Source organism: Anolis carolinensis, unplaced genomic scaffold (assembly GCF_035594765.1).
Source record: "Anolis carolinensis isolate JA03-04 unplaced genomic scaffold, rAnoCar3.1.pri scaffold_9, whole genome shotgun sequence".
Classification (NCBI taxonomy): domain Eukaryota; kingdom Metazoa; phylum Chordata; class Lepidosauria; order Squamata; family Dactyloidae; genus Anolis; species Anolis carolinensis.
The window spans coordinates 25,799,349-25,816,173 of NW_026943820.1; the positions used below are offsets into that span (position 1 = coordinate 25,799,349).

Here is a 16,825-nt window from a genome sequence, read left to right on the forward strand (position 1 = left end):
GTAGTTTAAATGTTTTTGAATCTTTACATCAAACTGTAATTTAAGATATGACTGTTCAACTCTGATGAAATCATTATTTTCATCTTCTTCAATGTAAATGTGCTTATGTATCCTTTTAATAATAAGAGTGAAATAATATATGTAATCATAATAATAATAAGTGCAGTAAAATAATAAATGTAATAATAATAATAAATGCAGTGAAATAATAAATGTAATAATAATAATAATAAATGCAGTAAAATAATAAATGTAATAATAATAATAATAATAATAAATGCAGTAAAATAACAAATGTCATAATAAATAAAATAATAAATGTATTTATAATAATAAAAAATAGAGTAAAATAAATGTAAAAGTAACAACAATAATAGAGTAAAATAATGTAATAATAACAATTAATAGAGTAAAATAATAAATGTAACAATACCAATAATCATAGAGAAAAATAATAAATATACAATATATACTGAAATAATAAATAATAGTAATGTATTTTTCTGCACGCATCATCCGAAAATACATCACACAGTCCTAGACACTTGGGAAGTGTTCGACTTGTGATTTTGTGAAACGAAATCCAGCATATCTATCTTGTTTGCTGTGTCATAATAAAATAATAATAATAATAATAATAATAAATGCAGTAAAATAATAAATGTAATAATAATAATAAATGCAGTCAAATAACAAATGTAATAATAAATATAGTAAAATAATAAATGTATTAATAATAATAAAAAATAGAGTAAAATAAATGCAAAAGTAACAACAATAATAGAATAAAATAATAAATGTAATAATAACAATTAATAGAGTAAAATAATAAATGTAACAATACCAATAATAATACAGAAAAATAATAAATATACCATATATACTTGAGTATAAGCCGACCTGAATATACGCCCACCAGGACCCTCACCTGAGTATAAGCCACTAAATCATAAGTAAAGGAGAAGGAGGAGAACAAGATCAAGAAGACCTCCTCCGTCTCATCAGAAAGATGAGCAGTTCCTGCACGAAATAAACTTAATATGGAAATAGTTCGATATAGGATGCATATTCAATAGAGCCAGCTTTATCCCGATGCTCAACAAAATGCAAGAGATCGCGGGCCAGGAACAAGTGCATCGGCCAGACTAACAACTAAGTCAGAGTATATCAGATGTTAAATATTGTTAATACGAAGCATGTAGGTTACCTACATACCACAGCTATTGCGCATAGGAGATCTGAAAGCACCTCTGGGAATGCTGGAAAAATAAACCCAGTGCGTTTTCCCCTCCCGTCCAAGTGTCAGTCTGGTTATTCAGGTTGGGTGCCCTGCTTGGCTGTCTGTTTGCTTCAATACAGCCAAGAAGATGAGCAGCACATGACACAACACCAAGCAAGAGGTGACTGTCTGGACCGAGAGAATTACCACCTTGGTGCCTTCTTAGATATATTCGTCACTGAATATCATTAAGTAGGCTTCAGCAACCCTGCCTGGGCAAAACGTATCCCCAAACTCTTTTCTGTGCCACATTAGTCTATATATATAAAAGGGTAATGACATTTCAGCCTAGGACAAAACAACAAAACTACACATCCCAGAAACACTAAACTTGGTAGCACAACCCCTCATTCGTGCCTCTACGTTCATACAACAAAAAGAAAAGAAAAATAAAGTCCTAATTAGAGGGAGAAGAATAATTGTTTTTATCCCATTGCTGACAGTTAGAAGGCTAAGCTCCGCCCACTTGGTCTCCTACCAACCCACTCAGCCCAGGGGACAGGCAGAGTTAGGCCTCACTTAGGCCTCTTCCACACTGCCTATAAGATACAGATTATCTGATTTTAACTGGATTATATGGCAGTGTAGACTCAAGGCCCTTCCACACAGCTATATTACCCATTTATAATAGACTTCATGTCCAGGGAAAACCTTTACCCTTTACCTTAACTACCACCAATTCCTCAATACTTTATTTCCCATACCACCATACTTCGCCACTGCAACGCGTGGCCGGGCACAGCTAGTTTCCTAGAAAACGCTTATTAGAAAACAGTAAGCATGTAAAATATGGTTGTTTTGGGACCATAGAAGAAGTTGCTTTGTCCCAAAATGCCCATAAATATCCCGGAGAGATAAGTTTACCACATTTTGTTTAACCTCGGGGTCAGTTTTGGTTCTAGAGTGGCATCTTTCTAAAAGTCGGCTGCAATGGTATTGGAAAAGAATAGGAAAAGTACAGTTGGTCCTCCACATTATTTGGGAAAGCTATTCATCAAAACACACCCTTTTGAACCTAAGCAAACATGTCTCTAGGAATCGCAACCTTTGATGAGCAAGAAATACTGATGATTCATAAATGCCTTGATGACGCCAAAGCTTCAACTACTTTCTAGGAGTGGAACAATTGTGCCTGCTACTCTAAATGACAAAAAACTGCATAGACTGTGACTTCCTTTAATCACTTTTTACACTATATAAAACAATTTTTGTTCCTGGGTTATAAATGTTGTTCCTTAATTGGTTCTATTAGAAAAAAAACATGGAAAAAGTTTATTAAACTGTAAAAACTTTGCTTTGGTGGGACATCCTGCAGTACATTTTGCTATAGATTTTCATATCTCCCTGAGTCTCAACCAATCCAACACAGTTTGTGGCAGCTGCAAAAACAAAGTTTCTGGAGTAGAACAACTACTTTCAAAGTAAGGACTGCACAATTTTGTTTTCAATTTTTGTTACATAGTGTTATATAATTATAGTGTTATATACTGTATCCCAAACTCCATACTGACTAGGCTTGTGCATTTTGGCTGAACCTCGATCCGTTTCTACTGGCTGGATACTGGCAGACTCCTATATATGTTTTTATGCACCTCCCGAAAATGGACCGGTAGCCGGATAGTTCGGCCAGATCCAAAACATTGGCAGCAATGCCATTGTTTGTAGGGTTGTTGCATGTTTTCCGGGCTGTGTGGCCATGTTCCAGAAGTATTCTCTCCTGACGTTTCGCCCACATCTATGGCAGGCATCCTCAGAGGTTGTGAGGTATGGAGAAACTAAGCAAGGAAGGTTTATATATATATCTGTGGAAAGTCCAGGGTTAACAGAAAGGAGGAAACCATGAAAATGAACAGTATTAAAAAAACTCAAAAATCAGAACAGTAAATAAGAAGCAAAACTCTGAAAACAGATGAGTTCCAGGCATGAATCAACCAGCAGCAGCTAATGACTCTGAACAAAGAATGCCCCCAGGCAGGAAGAAGCCAGGAGATGAAGCTATTCAATGCTAACTACACCATTCATACTGGCCTCCAACTGACAAGAGTTCTTCTTTCACCTTGGACTTTCCACAGATATATATATAAACCTTTCCAACATGTAAGCAAACATTCAATTACCGGAAAGAAAACCGTACAGACAATACAGTAGAGTCTCACTTATCCAACATAAACGGGCCGGCAGAACGTTGGATAAGTGAATATGTTGGATAATAAGGAGGGATTAAGGAAAAGCCTATTAAACATCAAATTAGGTTATGATTTTACAAATTAAGCACCAAAACATCATGTTATACAACAAATTTGACAGAAAAAGTAGTTCAATACACAGTAATGTTATTTTGTAATTACTGTGTTTACGAATTTAGCACCAAAATATCACGCTATATTGAAAACATTGACTACAAAAATGCATTGGATAATCCAGAACGTTGGATAAGCAAGACTCTACTGTACATTGAAATAGACACATTCTACAATATAACACAACCTAATTAATTTAACAATCGAAATATCTTCCTAAAATACCAAAACCTGTTAAAGCATGCTAAAAATAAAAAAAGAATATTAAAAACCTATTTCATTGTAGCGACATCAGTAAAAGGTCCAACAAACCAATGGCCAAAATTACAAGTGTCCCACCATGGTTGCTATCCTTTACCTGTGATCTAGAAATAAAATAATGATGATGATTATTATTATGATGATAATAATAATAATAATAATAATAATAATAATAATAATAATAATAATAAATGTTGCCAATGCTGTGCTCCTGCACAAACAAGTGGCATAGGCCTCTCCCTTGTTGTACAACTAACCTGAGAAAGTGAAACCCAGAAGCTATCTGTTCTGTTGATGTTTAACTAGCGACTGGGCTGGAAAAGCAGTTGAGAGACCTACAGAATGCCCAGCATTGCCCAATGTTATAACAAAAGGCAATTGCACAACAAGGAAGTTAGGTAATGCCAAGCATTAACTGTGTGTATGTATACACACACAGTCAGTGCTTGCCACAGGCTTGGTTATATTAGTGCTGCTCTGATAACTATTCAGATACAGTTAATGGCAGATTTAGATGATGGCTCTAGAGACCAAGGTTCAAATCCTTGCTCAGATGCAATAATAATAATAAGATCACAGTGAAATAATAAATGTAATAATAATAATAATAATAATAATAATAATAATAATAATAATAATAATAATAATCTGCCAATTCCAAAAGGCCACCCTACTGGGATCTGCACGCATCATCCGAAAATACACCACACATTCCTAGACACTTGGGAAGTGTTCGACTTGTGATTTTGTGATACGAAATCCAGCATATCTATCTTGTTTGCTGTGTCATAATAAAATAATAATAATAATAATCTCGTTTGCTGTGTCATACTCTGTCTTTGTGTCAATAATTATAATACCAATAATAATAATCATAGAATCATAGAATAATAGAGTTGGAAGAAAAAAACTGGGAAAACATTGACTCCAGTATAAGCCGAGGGTGGTAAATTTCAGAAATAAAAATCGATACCAATAAAATTACATTAATTGAGGCATCAGTAGGGTAAATGTTTTTGAATATTTACATAAAGCTCAAATTTAAGATAAGACTGTCCAACTCTGATCAAATCATGATTCTCATCTTCTTCAATGTAAATGTGCTTATGTATCCTTTTCATAATAATAGAGTAAAAGAATACATGTAATAATAATAATAATAAATAATACAGAAAAATAATACATGTAATAATAAATAGAGTAAAATAATAAATGCAATAATAATAAGATCAGAGTGAAATAATAAATGTATTATTAATAATAATAAAAATAGAATAAAATAAATGTAATAGTAGCAACAATAATAGAGAAAAATAATAAACATGATAATAACAATAATAATAGAGAAAAATAATAAATGTACCATATATACTCGAGTATAAGCTGACCCAAATATAAGCCAACCAGGACCCTCACCTGATTATAAGCCAAGGGGGGATTTTTCAGTCTTAAAAAAAGGCTGAAAAACTAGGCTTATACTCGAATATATACAGTACTAGCTGTGCCCAGCCACACGTTGCTGTGGCGAAGTATGGTGTTATGGGAAATAAAAGTATTGAGGAATTGGTGGTAGTTAAGGTAAAGGGTAAAGGTTTTCCCCTGACATTAAGTCCATTATAAATGGGTTATATAGCTGTGTGGAAGGGCCTTGAGTCTACACTGCCATATAATCCAGTTAAAATCAGATAATCTGTATTTTATAGGCAGTGTGGAAGAGGCCTAAGTGAGGCCTAACTCTGCCTGTCCCCTGGGCTGAGTGGGTTGGTAGGAGACCAAGTGAGCGAAGCTTAGCCTTCTAACTGGCAGCAATGGGATAAAAACAATTATTCCTCTCCCTCTAATTAGGACTTTATTTTTCTTTTCTTTTTGTTGTATGAACGTAGAGGCATGGATGACGGGTTGTGCTGCCAAGTTTAGTGTTTCTGGGATGTGTAGTTTTGTTGTTTTGTCCTAGGCCGAAATTTCATTACCCTTTTATATATATATAGACTTTGTTTGCACAATGACTCAGATTTTGAGTTAATTTATGAGCTCTTAGTCGTTGCCTTTTGCTCTCCACCCCACCATAATGGACATTACAAGTTTCCTGTCCTGATACACATTCCCTTTCCTGCTTGGCTGAATCTCTCTCTGTCGCTCTAAAATTAGAAGCTTGAATGCTGGGGTTGGGAAAGGCCCTTCCTTTGTTGAAACGCTCTGGAAGGGAAATGCATTGACTTGGGGCATTACTGCATTGCCTGGAAAGCACCTGAGCATTTCAACATTGTCTTGGATCACTTAAAAAAAATAAACAGAATCAAGAAGGCTCACTCCTAAGGTCCATTTGGATCAAGGAATGTGTCCTTTCTGATGCCAGAAATGCAGTTGAGTAATTAGGAACTGCCCTAGAAGCTGTGAGGGGACTCAGGGCTATAAAGCAGAAGCAGGTGCAGCCAGCTCTTGCTGGTAACAAACTGACTCTAATGCCTTCACTCCCCTTGTGCCTGCTTCGAGTCTGCATCTGGATTTATTGCTGTTTCTTTGAAGTAAGACTGCTATTTGATTTGGGAATTTATCAGAGACGAAGAACTGTGCTCGCCCTAAGACTTGCTTCCTTCCTTTTGCATTATTCCACTGAGTGTGCTGTACTTTATGTTTTGCTAAAGTAAAGCAGTTTTCATTTACTTACTACAGTGTTTTTAAGGCTGTTCTTAAAAGACAAAACAGGACAAAATGGGAATTACATTCCAAGAGCATCCAAAGGGCCATAAGTTGGCTAACCCAACCTAGTTCAATCTTTTGTCAAAGGCTTTCATGGCTGGAATCACTAGGTTGTTGTATGTTTTCCGGGCTGTATGGCCATGTTCCAGAAGCATTCTCTCCTGACGTTTCACCCACATCTATGGCAGGCATCCTCAGAGGTTGTGAGGTCTGTTGGAAACTAGGCAAGTGGAGTTTATATATCTGTAGAAGGTCCAGGGGTAGGTTGTCTGTTTGAGGTAAGTGTGTGAATGTTGCAATTGGATACCTGGATTAGCATCGAATGGCCTTGCGGCTTTAAACTCTGGCTGCTTCCTGCCTGGTGGAATCCTTTGTTGACAACATGACAAACTTTAAGTACTGATGGAGATTCAGGGGGTTAACCTGGCATGATGTGAGTTGTAGTTTACATGCATTTTGGACAATTAAAAATAGAGGGTTTTTGTATGTCTTTTGGGCTGTGTGGCCATGTTCCAGAAGTATTCTCTCCTGACGTTTCGCCCACATCTATGGCAGGCATCCTCAGAGGTTGTGAGGTATGGATTTATTAAAAATTAATTAAAAATATTAAATTTAATTAAATTAAAAGGTATTAAAATAGACTTTTTCAAATAATCCGGGCAATGCCCAAGCTAGTAATTAATAAATAAACCTAACAATAATGATGACAATGACGACGACGACAACAACAATAATAATAATAATAATAATAATAATAATAATAATAATAATAATAATTGACACCAATCCTAGTGATGACACTAGCCAGAAACACCCGCAGTTTATTTTGGTTGCTTCTGATAGGGGCCCTACCTGCCATATAAAATCCAGATGATCTGCTTTGGATTATATTAGTCTACACTGCCATATAATCCAGTTCAAAGCTGATCATCTGGATTTTATATGGCAGTGTGGGAGGGGCCTTTGATGCATTTCCTATACCAGTGATGGCCAACCTATGACACGCGTGTCAGCACTGACACGCCTAGCCATTTTTGCTGACACGCTGCTGCATGCAGATTGATTGGATGACTAATGTCTTTTGTGGCCAAATTTGGTGTGATTTGGTCCAGTGGTTTTGTTGTTTACTCCATGGGAATTATGCACATTACATTTATATATATATATATATATATATATATATATATAAAAGGGTAATGAAATTTCGGCCTAGGACAAAACCACAAAACGACACATCCCAGAAACACTAAACTCGGCAGCACAACCCCTCATCCATGCCTCTATGTTCATACAACAAAAAGAAAAGAAAAAATAAAGTCCTAATTAGAGGGAGAGGAATAATTGTTTTTATCCAATTGCTGCCAGTTAGAAGGCTAAGCCCTGCCTACTTGGTCTCCTAGCAACCCACGCAGCCCAGGGGACAGGCAGAGTTAGGCCTCAGGCCTCTTCCACACTGCCTATAAAATACAGATTATCTGATTTTAACTGGATTATATGGCAGTGTAGACTCAAGGCCCTTCCACACAGCTATATAAACCATTTATAATGGACTTAATGTCAGGAGAAAACCTTTACCCTTTACCTTAACTACTACCAATTCCTCAATACTTTACTTCCTATACCACCAGACTTCGCCACAGCAACGCGTGGCTGGGCAAAGCTTATATATATATATATATATATATATATATATATATATATATATACATATATACAGTAGAGTCACACTTATCCAAGCTAAACGGGCCGGCAGAAGCTTGGATAAGTGAATATTTTGGATAATAAGGAGGGATTAAGGAAAAGCCTATTAAACATCAAATTAGGTTATGATTTTACTAATTAAGCACCAAAACATCATGTTATACAACAAATTTGACAGAAAAAATAGTTCAATATGCAGTAATGTTATGTTGTCATTACTGTATTTACGAATTTAGCACCAAAATATCATGATATATTGAAAACATTGACTACAAAAATGGCTTGGATAATCCAGAAGCTTGGATAAGCGAGGCTTGGATAAGTGAGACTCTACTGTATATATATATATATATATATATATGTATGTATATATCATTTCTATTATTATTGTAGTATATTATCATATTATTACTATTATATTATTATTATATTATTCATTGCTCATGACTACACTGAAAGTAGAATAGAGAGAAATCAGCATGGAAACTGCAAGAGGTACCATAGATTGTTGTACATGGAAATAACTGTAGTAAATAGTTTTTGATTTATTGAATACAGTTATATATTACAATTATATATTTTTGTTATTTGCGAAATTATGGTTTTTTTTCTCGAAGTGACACACCACCCAAGTCATGCTAGGTTTTTTTTTGGTGAATTTTGACACACCAAGCGCAAAAGCTTGCCCATCATTGTCCTAGACACATGGTGAGATGGTTTGGAAGGAAGTTCACCTGAATCAGCTGCACCTTTCTTTCCTCCTTCCCTGCACCTGCTGATGAAGCCACAGCCCTCCCCGACTGCGCATGCGCCCTCCGCTGCAGCCGTGAGAGGGGCGGGGCGAGGCAGTCCAGGTGAGCGTTACCTGCAAGGCGGAACGAGCACTTTCCCCTCCTTTCCCCGCTTTGATCCATGGGAGTTTGACTTGGTTGGGTGGGTGGTTGCTTCCCACTCACTTTCTATCTCAGGCAGGAGTTGCTGCTTTGACAGGTAAGAGGACAGGTAAGGCGGTGGGCTTCCTATGGCTCAGGTATTGGGCTAAAAGGAGGGAGGGAGGGGGGAGGAGGAAATCTTGGCTTCACCAACCCAGATGGCCTTTCCCCTCCTTTCCTGCTCACCTGCCACAAAGGTGATCGAATCAGAAAGTCCTAGAGTAGGAAGAACACCATCCAAGCCCTCCCGACAGAGAGACACCCAGCCTCTTTGAACCCCAGACTCAATCAAAAGCTTCTTCCACTTGCTATATTGCTTTGACCATCTGTAAAACATGACTAACCAGTTTGGATCCCCGACAATGCCTGGGTTACAGTAGAGTCTCACTTATCCAACGTTCTGGATTATCCAATGCATTTTTTTAGTCAGTGTTTTCAATATAGGGCTCTCCCGGGACACAGCAAACAAGATAGATATGCTGGATTTCGTATCACAAAATCACAAGTCGGACACTTCCCAAGCATTTAGGACTGTATGATGTTTTTTTGGATGATGCGTGCAGATCCCAGTAGGGTGGCCTTTATTATTATTTATTATTTATAATTTATTATTATTATTATTATTATTATTATTTTATTATGACACAGCAAACAAGATCGATATGCTGGATTTCGTATCACAAAATCACAAGTCGGACACTTCCCAAGCGTCTAGGACTGTATGATGTATTTTTGGATGATGCGTGCAGATCCCAGTAGGGTGGCCTTTATTATTATTTATTATTTATAATTTATTATTATTATTATTATTATTATTATTATTATTTTATTATGACACAGCAAACAAGATCGATATGCTGGATTTCGTATCACAAAATCACAAGTCGGACACTTCCCAAGCGTCTAGGACTGTATGATGTATTTTTGGATGATGCGTGCAGATCCCAGCAGGGTGGCCTTTTGCAGTTGGCAGATCGTGATATTGTCAATGTCTATTGTTTTCATTGTTATTATTATTATTATTATTGACACAACGACGTTGTATGACAGCAAACAAGATAGATATGCTGGATTTCGTTTCACAAAACCACAAGTCAAACACTTGCCAAGTGTCTAGGACTGTGTGATGTATTTTCGGATGATGCGTGCAGATCCCAGTAGGGTGGCCTTTTGCAGTTGGCAGATCATAATTTTGTCAATGTCTATTGTTTCCAAATGCCGGCTGAGATCTTTTGGCACAGCACCCAGTGTGCCCATCACCACTGGGACCACCTGCACTGGTTTCTGCCAGAGTCTTTGCAGTTCAATCTTGAGGTCCTGATAGCGAGTTTTTCCTGTTGTTTTTCATCAATGCGACTGTCACCTGGGATGGCAACATCAATGATCCAAACCTTGTTCTTTTCCTGCAATAATAATAAATTATTATTATTATTATTATGCAGTGTAGAAGTGGTCTAACAGGAACACCACATGAAAAGAACCTACTTGCTTTTGGAATAGAAGATATTGTAGATGAAATGTCTTTATATGCTAGAGGATATGTGTAACAATACCCTCCTCCTCACCTCCGGTTATACAATAAACTCCTGTGTAGATTTAACAATAATAATAATAATAATAATAATAATAATAATAATTTTATTCTTATACCCCGCCCCATCTCCCCGAAGGGACTCGGGGCGGCTTACATGGGGCCAAGCCCAGAACAGTACAATATCACATAATATAAATAAAACAACAAATCATAACACATTAAACAATACAATAAAAGATAATATACACTACATTAAGCAAAATCAAAAGATCAATAAAACCAAGGGTTGGCCACATGAACACTAGGTTAAAAACTCGAGGTGAGTAAGGGAATAGGAATAAACCACAGAAAACAGGGTCATAAAGTAGTGGTGCAATCTGGAGGACAGATATTGGAGGAGAGTACTCATAGATTTAATGTACTCCTAAAGCTCCATAACCAACATAATATACTTTTCTTTATCTCCTATTCTTTGTTTTCTCCTTTATGTTATAAAACTATGAAAATGGAAAAAGAAGGAAGAGCTGTCCGCAATGGCTTCAGGTTCGTACAACCTCAGCGGCAGAGGCGGCATTGCTGTTCCCGAGTCAGACCCGGCACAAAACCGTCCCGACAACACGGCCTTCACCCAACAGCGCCTCCCAGCTTGGCAGCCATTGCTCTCGGCCGGCACGGTGCTGCCGCTCTTCTTGGTGCTGGGCACGGCTTTCTTGGCCATCGGCCTGGGCCTCCACTTCTCCTCGGAGAACATTCAGGAGCTGGAGCTGGACTACACCGGGGCGCCAGGCTCCGAAGGCATCTCCAACTGCTCCCGCTGTGCCAACCTGAGTGCCCACCCGGCTCACAGTCCCTGCGTCTGCGGGATTCGCTTTGTCCTGCCGGTGGACTTCCCGGCCCCCGTCTGCCTCTACTACCAGCTCTCCAACTACTATCAGAACAACCGGCGCTATAGTGTCTCCCGGGACAATGAGCAGCTCAACGGTGATGCCTGGGCACTGCGCAACCCTATCACGGAGTGTGAACCCTACCAGAAGAACGGCAGCGGCACCCCCATCGCACCCTGTGGCTCCATCGCCAACAGCCTCTTCAACGACACCTTTGTTCTCTACCGCAGTCTGAGCGACGGCACTTTGGACCCCATCGACATGGATAAGCGGGGCATCTCCTGGTGGACCGACACCAACGTCATGTTCCGGAATCCAGAGCCGGTCAACAAGAGCCTGGCGTTGGCCTTCAAGGGCACCGCAAAGCCGCCCTCCTGGCCGTACCCGGCCTACAAGCTGGGCAACGTCAACACCAGTGGCGTCGGCTTTGTCAACGAGCACTTTGTGGTCTGGATGCGCACGGCCGCCTTGCCCACGTTCCGGAAGCTCTACTCCCGCATCCGCCGGGGCAATTTCTCCACGGTGCTGCCCCGCGGCACCTACTACCTCAACATCACCTACAATTACCCTGTCCTCTCTTTCAATGGCTCCAAGAAGGTCATCTTAAGCACCTTGTCCTGGATGGGCGGCAAGAATTCCTTCCTCGGCATCACCTACCTTGTCTGCGGAGCCCTTTGCATCATCACCGGTGTGGTCATGTTGGTGGTCCACTTCAAGTTTCGGCACCTAAATGAGGAAGATTGATAGATTGTGTGACGGCGCAAGTGGCGCCATCTATATGTCGAACTATAAGTTGCAAGATTTGAATTGTTGTATCATGCCTGATTTTACCTTTACCCTGTAAATGTACTTGGGTTGATTGGTTATTTATAACTGTTTGCACCAGTTATATTGCTCCCTCAGCTCAATTGTTTGACTCCACCCTTTCCTGGAGTGGGTCAGTGTTTCCTTTTTTATTCCACCATCAACCTTTCTATCAGATGGACGTGAGAGAGAGACTTGGCTCTAAAAGCCCTTGATTAAGTTACCTCTCAGCACCAATTCTGAGATTCTTACCCTTGAGACTTATGCTTCATGTTCAGGCCAACCTGGACGACGTTGAGGAGTCTCAAGCGCCTTCAGATCAGTTCTTTGGCACCAGAGGAAGACTGTGTCTTCAAACATAGGACATTTGGACTGAGGCTGAGGATTGCTCCGGCATTCACAGCCATTGAGGAAGAGGGACCTGGAAAAGCTGCTCAGCTGCAGAGCTCCTTGGACTTAAGACAACCAAAGACTGTAATGTATATTTTCCTTTACTCCTTTGAAACTTCCAACTTATTGCCTTAAAGGGATAACTTTTTCTGAACAATAAAACAAGTTTTGAGTTATCTACAGTGTTTTTGTCCTTGGGAGTCCCAGTTTCCCTAAAGGAGGGCAAGAAGCAATCCCCTGGGGAAAGATGTCACGTCCATGCCTCTTTCGCTAAGAGTTATAGCCCCAGGTGCGATGGCACAGATTGAGAGGAAACGGGCAAGCTGTGTGATGGAGCTGTCCTGTGAATTAATCAATGTAATTATTACCTCTAATCTATCCAAGCTGAAGGAGATGAGCAAGGAGCGAAGGAAACTGTTCTCATTTCTAAAGTCGTCTGACTCGAAATTAATGGCTCAGGTTGAAAGCAGGATGGGTAGGCTGTTAGGAATTGTGGGAGTTGTAGTCCGAAACACCTGGAGGGCCGAAGTTTGCTCATGCCTGTTTTAGAATGGTCAGGGTCACATTTCACTTAATTAATTTTCTTCCAATTTTGTATCCAAGGTGACCTCCAGCATGGCGTAAAATACAAAATAATATGTGGTTCGACAGATATTTCTGAGAAATAAAACACAACTAGAGTCACTAAAAACGAATTTAAAACAGTTTCATGGCCATTACAATAAGGTCAAATGTGGCCCCAGGTGTCAAAAAGAACCAAGTTCTTGGACTGCTGCTCAGGCTGGATTTGAATTGAAATGTGGTTTTACTATTTCTAACTGAAGCAACAGTCCAGGTGTCAGTTGAAAGCAAAAACAACCGAGAAAACCTGATCTGAGTAAATATTACAAGGCACAAAGGTTAGCTCCCGGTTGCAAATTGACAGGTTTTACCTGTTGGCTAGCAAAGATTGTAAGCTTTTCCCCTTTCCCATCCTTTCTCTATTTAATAGATACCATTCCCAATTTAGGAGCCCCCAGTGGTGCAGTGGGTTAAACTGCTGAGCTGCTGAACTTTCTGACGGAAAGGTCGGCGGTTCGAATCCAGGGAGTGGGGTGAGCTCCCACTGTTAGCTCCAGCTTCTGTGAACCTAGCAGTTCAAAAACATGAAAATGTGAGTAGATCAATAGGTATTGTTCCAAGGGAAAGGTAAAGGCGCTCCATGCAGTCATGCCGGCCACATGACCTTGGAGACGTCTACGGACAACGCCAGCTCTTCGGCTTAGAAATGGAGATGAGAGCCGGACACGACTAGACTTAATGTCAGGAGAAAAACTTAAGGTGTAAGATCTCTTTGGGAAGATAAAAAGTAGAAAATGCCACCCTGAAAACAGAAACTGTGCATTAGTGTAGATGTAAGGGTCGTACCACAATAACTTTCTATGATCCAAGCCCTTTTTGGGTAGAAACTACTTCTTTGTACAAATTCATAATTTCATATTTTTTTCGGTATTGGAGCCAATGACCTTTGTTTGCAGTAGCTGAATGTGAAATGGTTGCCAGCAACTCCATAAGGATTGTTTATTGATTAATCTCTTTCCCTGTCTTTTGAATCCATGTCTCCATTGAGTCCTAGTCTTCAGGACAGCAGATAACTATTGTTGTGACATCCTTTCAGATATTTATATGTGGCAATCATCTCTCCTCTCAATCTATATCAAATATGTACCTATATCAAATAGATAAATGTTCTCCATGTGGTAGAAACATGCACACACACACACACACACACACACACACACACATGATTCTACCATATATACACTAAAAACAACATTGCTGAAAGTGGGGCAGATCTGAAAAAGGAACGTGTGTATATGATTCTACTATTTATTGTATTATTTGGATTCTACGATGCCATCTGTCATAAACACACTAATTTCAGTGCCACCTCAAAAAAATCTTAAAAATAAAAATGCAAATACAAAAATACAAATAAATATACACTTAATAAAAGTGAAAATATGTATGTTTGTGTGTCTGGGCTGTCCACTTACACAGAAAACTTCCCATATTATTCAGGTTCTTAGAGCTCCTTTGGCTTTGTGTTCTGCAATTTTTAAAAAGCACTTAAGAATAATCAATTACATCCCTATCAGCCAAAAGAATTTATTTATTTATTTATTTACAGTATTTATATTCTGCCCTTCTCACCCCGAAGGGGACTTCAGGGCAGATTACAATGAACACATATATGGCAAACATTCAATGCCAACAGACAAACAACATACAATAGACAGACTCAGAGGCATTTTTAACATTTTTCCAGCTTCACGATTCCGGCCACAGGGGGAGCTGTTGCTTCACCGTCCAGTAGTGGCTGTACTTCCTCATTCCTTTCTTTGTGTTTTGCTGGCAGTTTTATGGTGTTGTAAATTAGCCTCCCGCATTAAGTGTCCCTAAATTTCCCTAATTGACAGGTGCAACTGTCTTTCGGGGCTGCATAGGTCAACAGCAAGCCGGGGCTATTAATGGTCGGAGGCTTAACCCGACCGGGCTTCGAACTCATGACCTCTCGGTCAGTAGTGATTTATAGCAGCTGGTTACTAGCCAGCTGCACCACAGAAGAAGGGGAGAATAAAAGTACTCTCTTGTAGAAATTGTAGATTTCCCCCTTTTAAGCAAACCAAACAAGGGGATTTCCTCCATTTCTTAAGCAACACAGATCACAAGGAGAGCAACAATAGTGCAAGGAAGCTGAAGAACAAAGGCTGTAAACATCTATAGAAACACTTTCACTTTCGGTGATAATTTTACATGTCTGTTTCTTTGAAAAATGGGGGAGTACATCTACACTGTGGAATTAATGCAGTTTGACGCCACTGTAACAATCTTGGCTTCATGCTATGGAAACCTGAGATTTGTCGTTTGGCACAGGTGCCTTTGGGCAGAGAGGGTGAAAGATCTTGTAAAACTAATGAATATGAATTGTTGAACAGAAAGAAATCTGAACAGGAAGAGAGGGAGAAAGGACTTGTAGTATTTTGCTGCCATCCAGTGGTACAACTACAAGTCGCTTCTGGTGCTCTTACTGCCTATTACAGGAAAAACCAGCTGATTCCTAATCCATCTAAAATGTACAGGTGTGCTTTTCATTTTAAGAACAGACAAGCATCTCGAGCTCTGAGGATGACTTGGGAAGGAATCCCCCTGGAGCATTGCAGCACAACAAAATGCCTGATAGTCAATCTGGACCGTGCTCTGACTTACAAGAAGCACTGCTTGAATATCAAGCAAAAAGTGGGTGCTAGAAATAGTATAATACGAAAGCTGACTGGCACAACCTGGGGCTCATAACCAGATACAGTGAAGACATCTGCCCTTGCGCTTTGTTACTCCGCTGCTGAATACACATGCCCAGTGTGGAATACATCTCACTATGTTAAAACGGTGAATGTGGCTCTTAATGAGACATGCCGCATTATCACAGGATGTCGATGCCCTACACTGTTTAGCTGGTATTGTGGCACCTGATATCCGCTGGGAAGTAGCAGCCTGTAATGAAAGGACCGAGGCAGTGACATCTCCGGCCTATCTTCTGTTTGGATATCAGTCAGCATGCCAAGAAACAGCTTCCTAAGGTCTACAGAGTAGCTTGCAGGAACACCTCAGCAAGCAAGAGTCCAAAAGTGGCAGGTTAAAACTCGGAACCTCAATCCATGGCTGATAGCAGATGAGAAACCCTCCTGGGCACACAGAACATTGGGCGACTTGAAAGATGCTGAACAGACTGCACAAGACGCAGAGACAACTTTAAGAAATGGAACTGCAAAGTGGAGTCCACGACATATGAGTGTGGAGGAGAGCGAACCACAGACCTCCTACTACAATGCAGCCTGAAAGATATAAAGATGCGTAGCGGTTTCAATAACATTGAACAGTAAAGATGTGTAGCAGTTTCACTAACAAGTTAGACTTTCTCTTACAAAAGATGGTTTTAAACCTTGAATTCTGTAGAACTATGTTCCTTCACACAGAAAACACAAACAGGACAAATTAAA

General features: G+C 39.5%; 1 protein-coding gene across 1 annotated transcript; it reads left to right on the forward strand.

The window, feature by feature from the left end:
- The first annotated feature begins 9,025 nt into the window (after nucleotides 1–9,025).
- tmem30b (transmembrane protein 30B) lies at nucleotides 9,026–12,961 on the forward strand. Its single transcript, XM_003222947.4, has 2 exons — nucleotides 9,026–9,231; nucleotides 11,223–12,961. The coding sequence occupies exon 2, from the start codon at nucleotides 11,241–11,243 to the stop codon at nucleotides 12,333–12,335; it is 1,095 nt and encodes a 364-aa protein (XP_003222995.1). The 5' UTR covers nucleotides 9,026–9,231; nucleotides 11,223–11,240; the 3' UTR covers nucleotides 12,336–12,961.
- The last annotated feature ends 3,864 nt before the right edge of the window (nucleotides 12,962–16,825 follow it).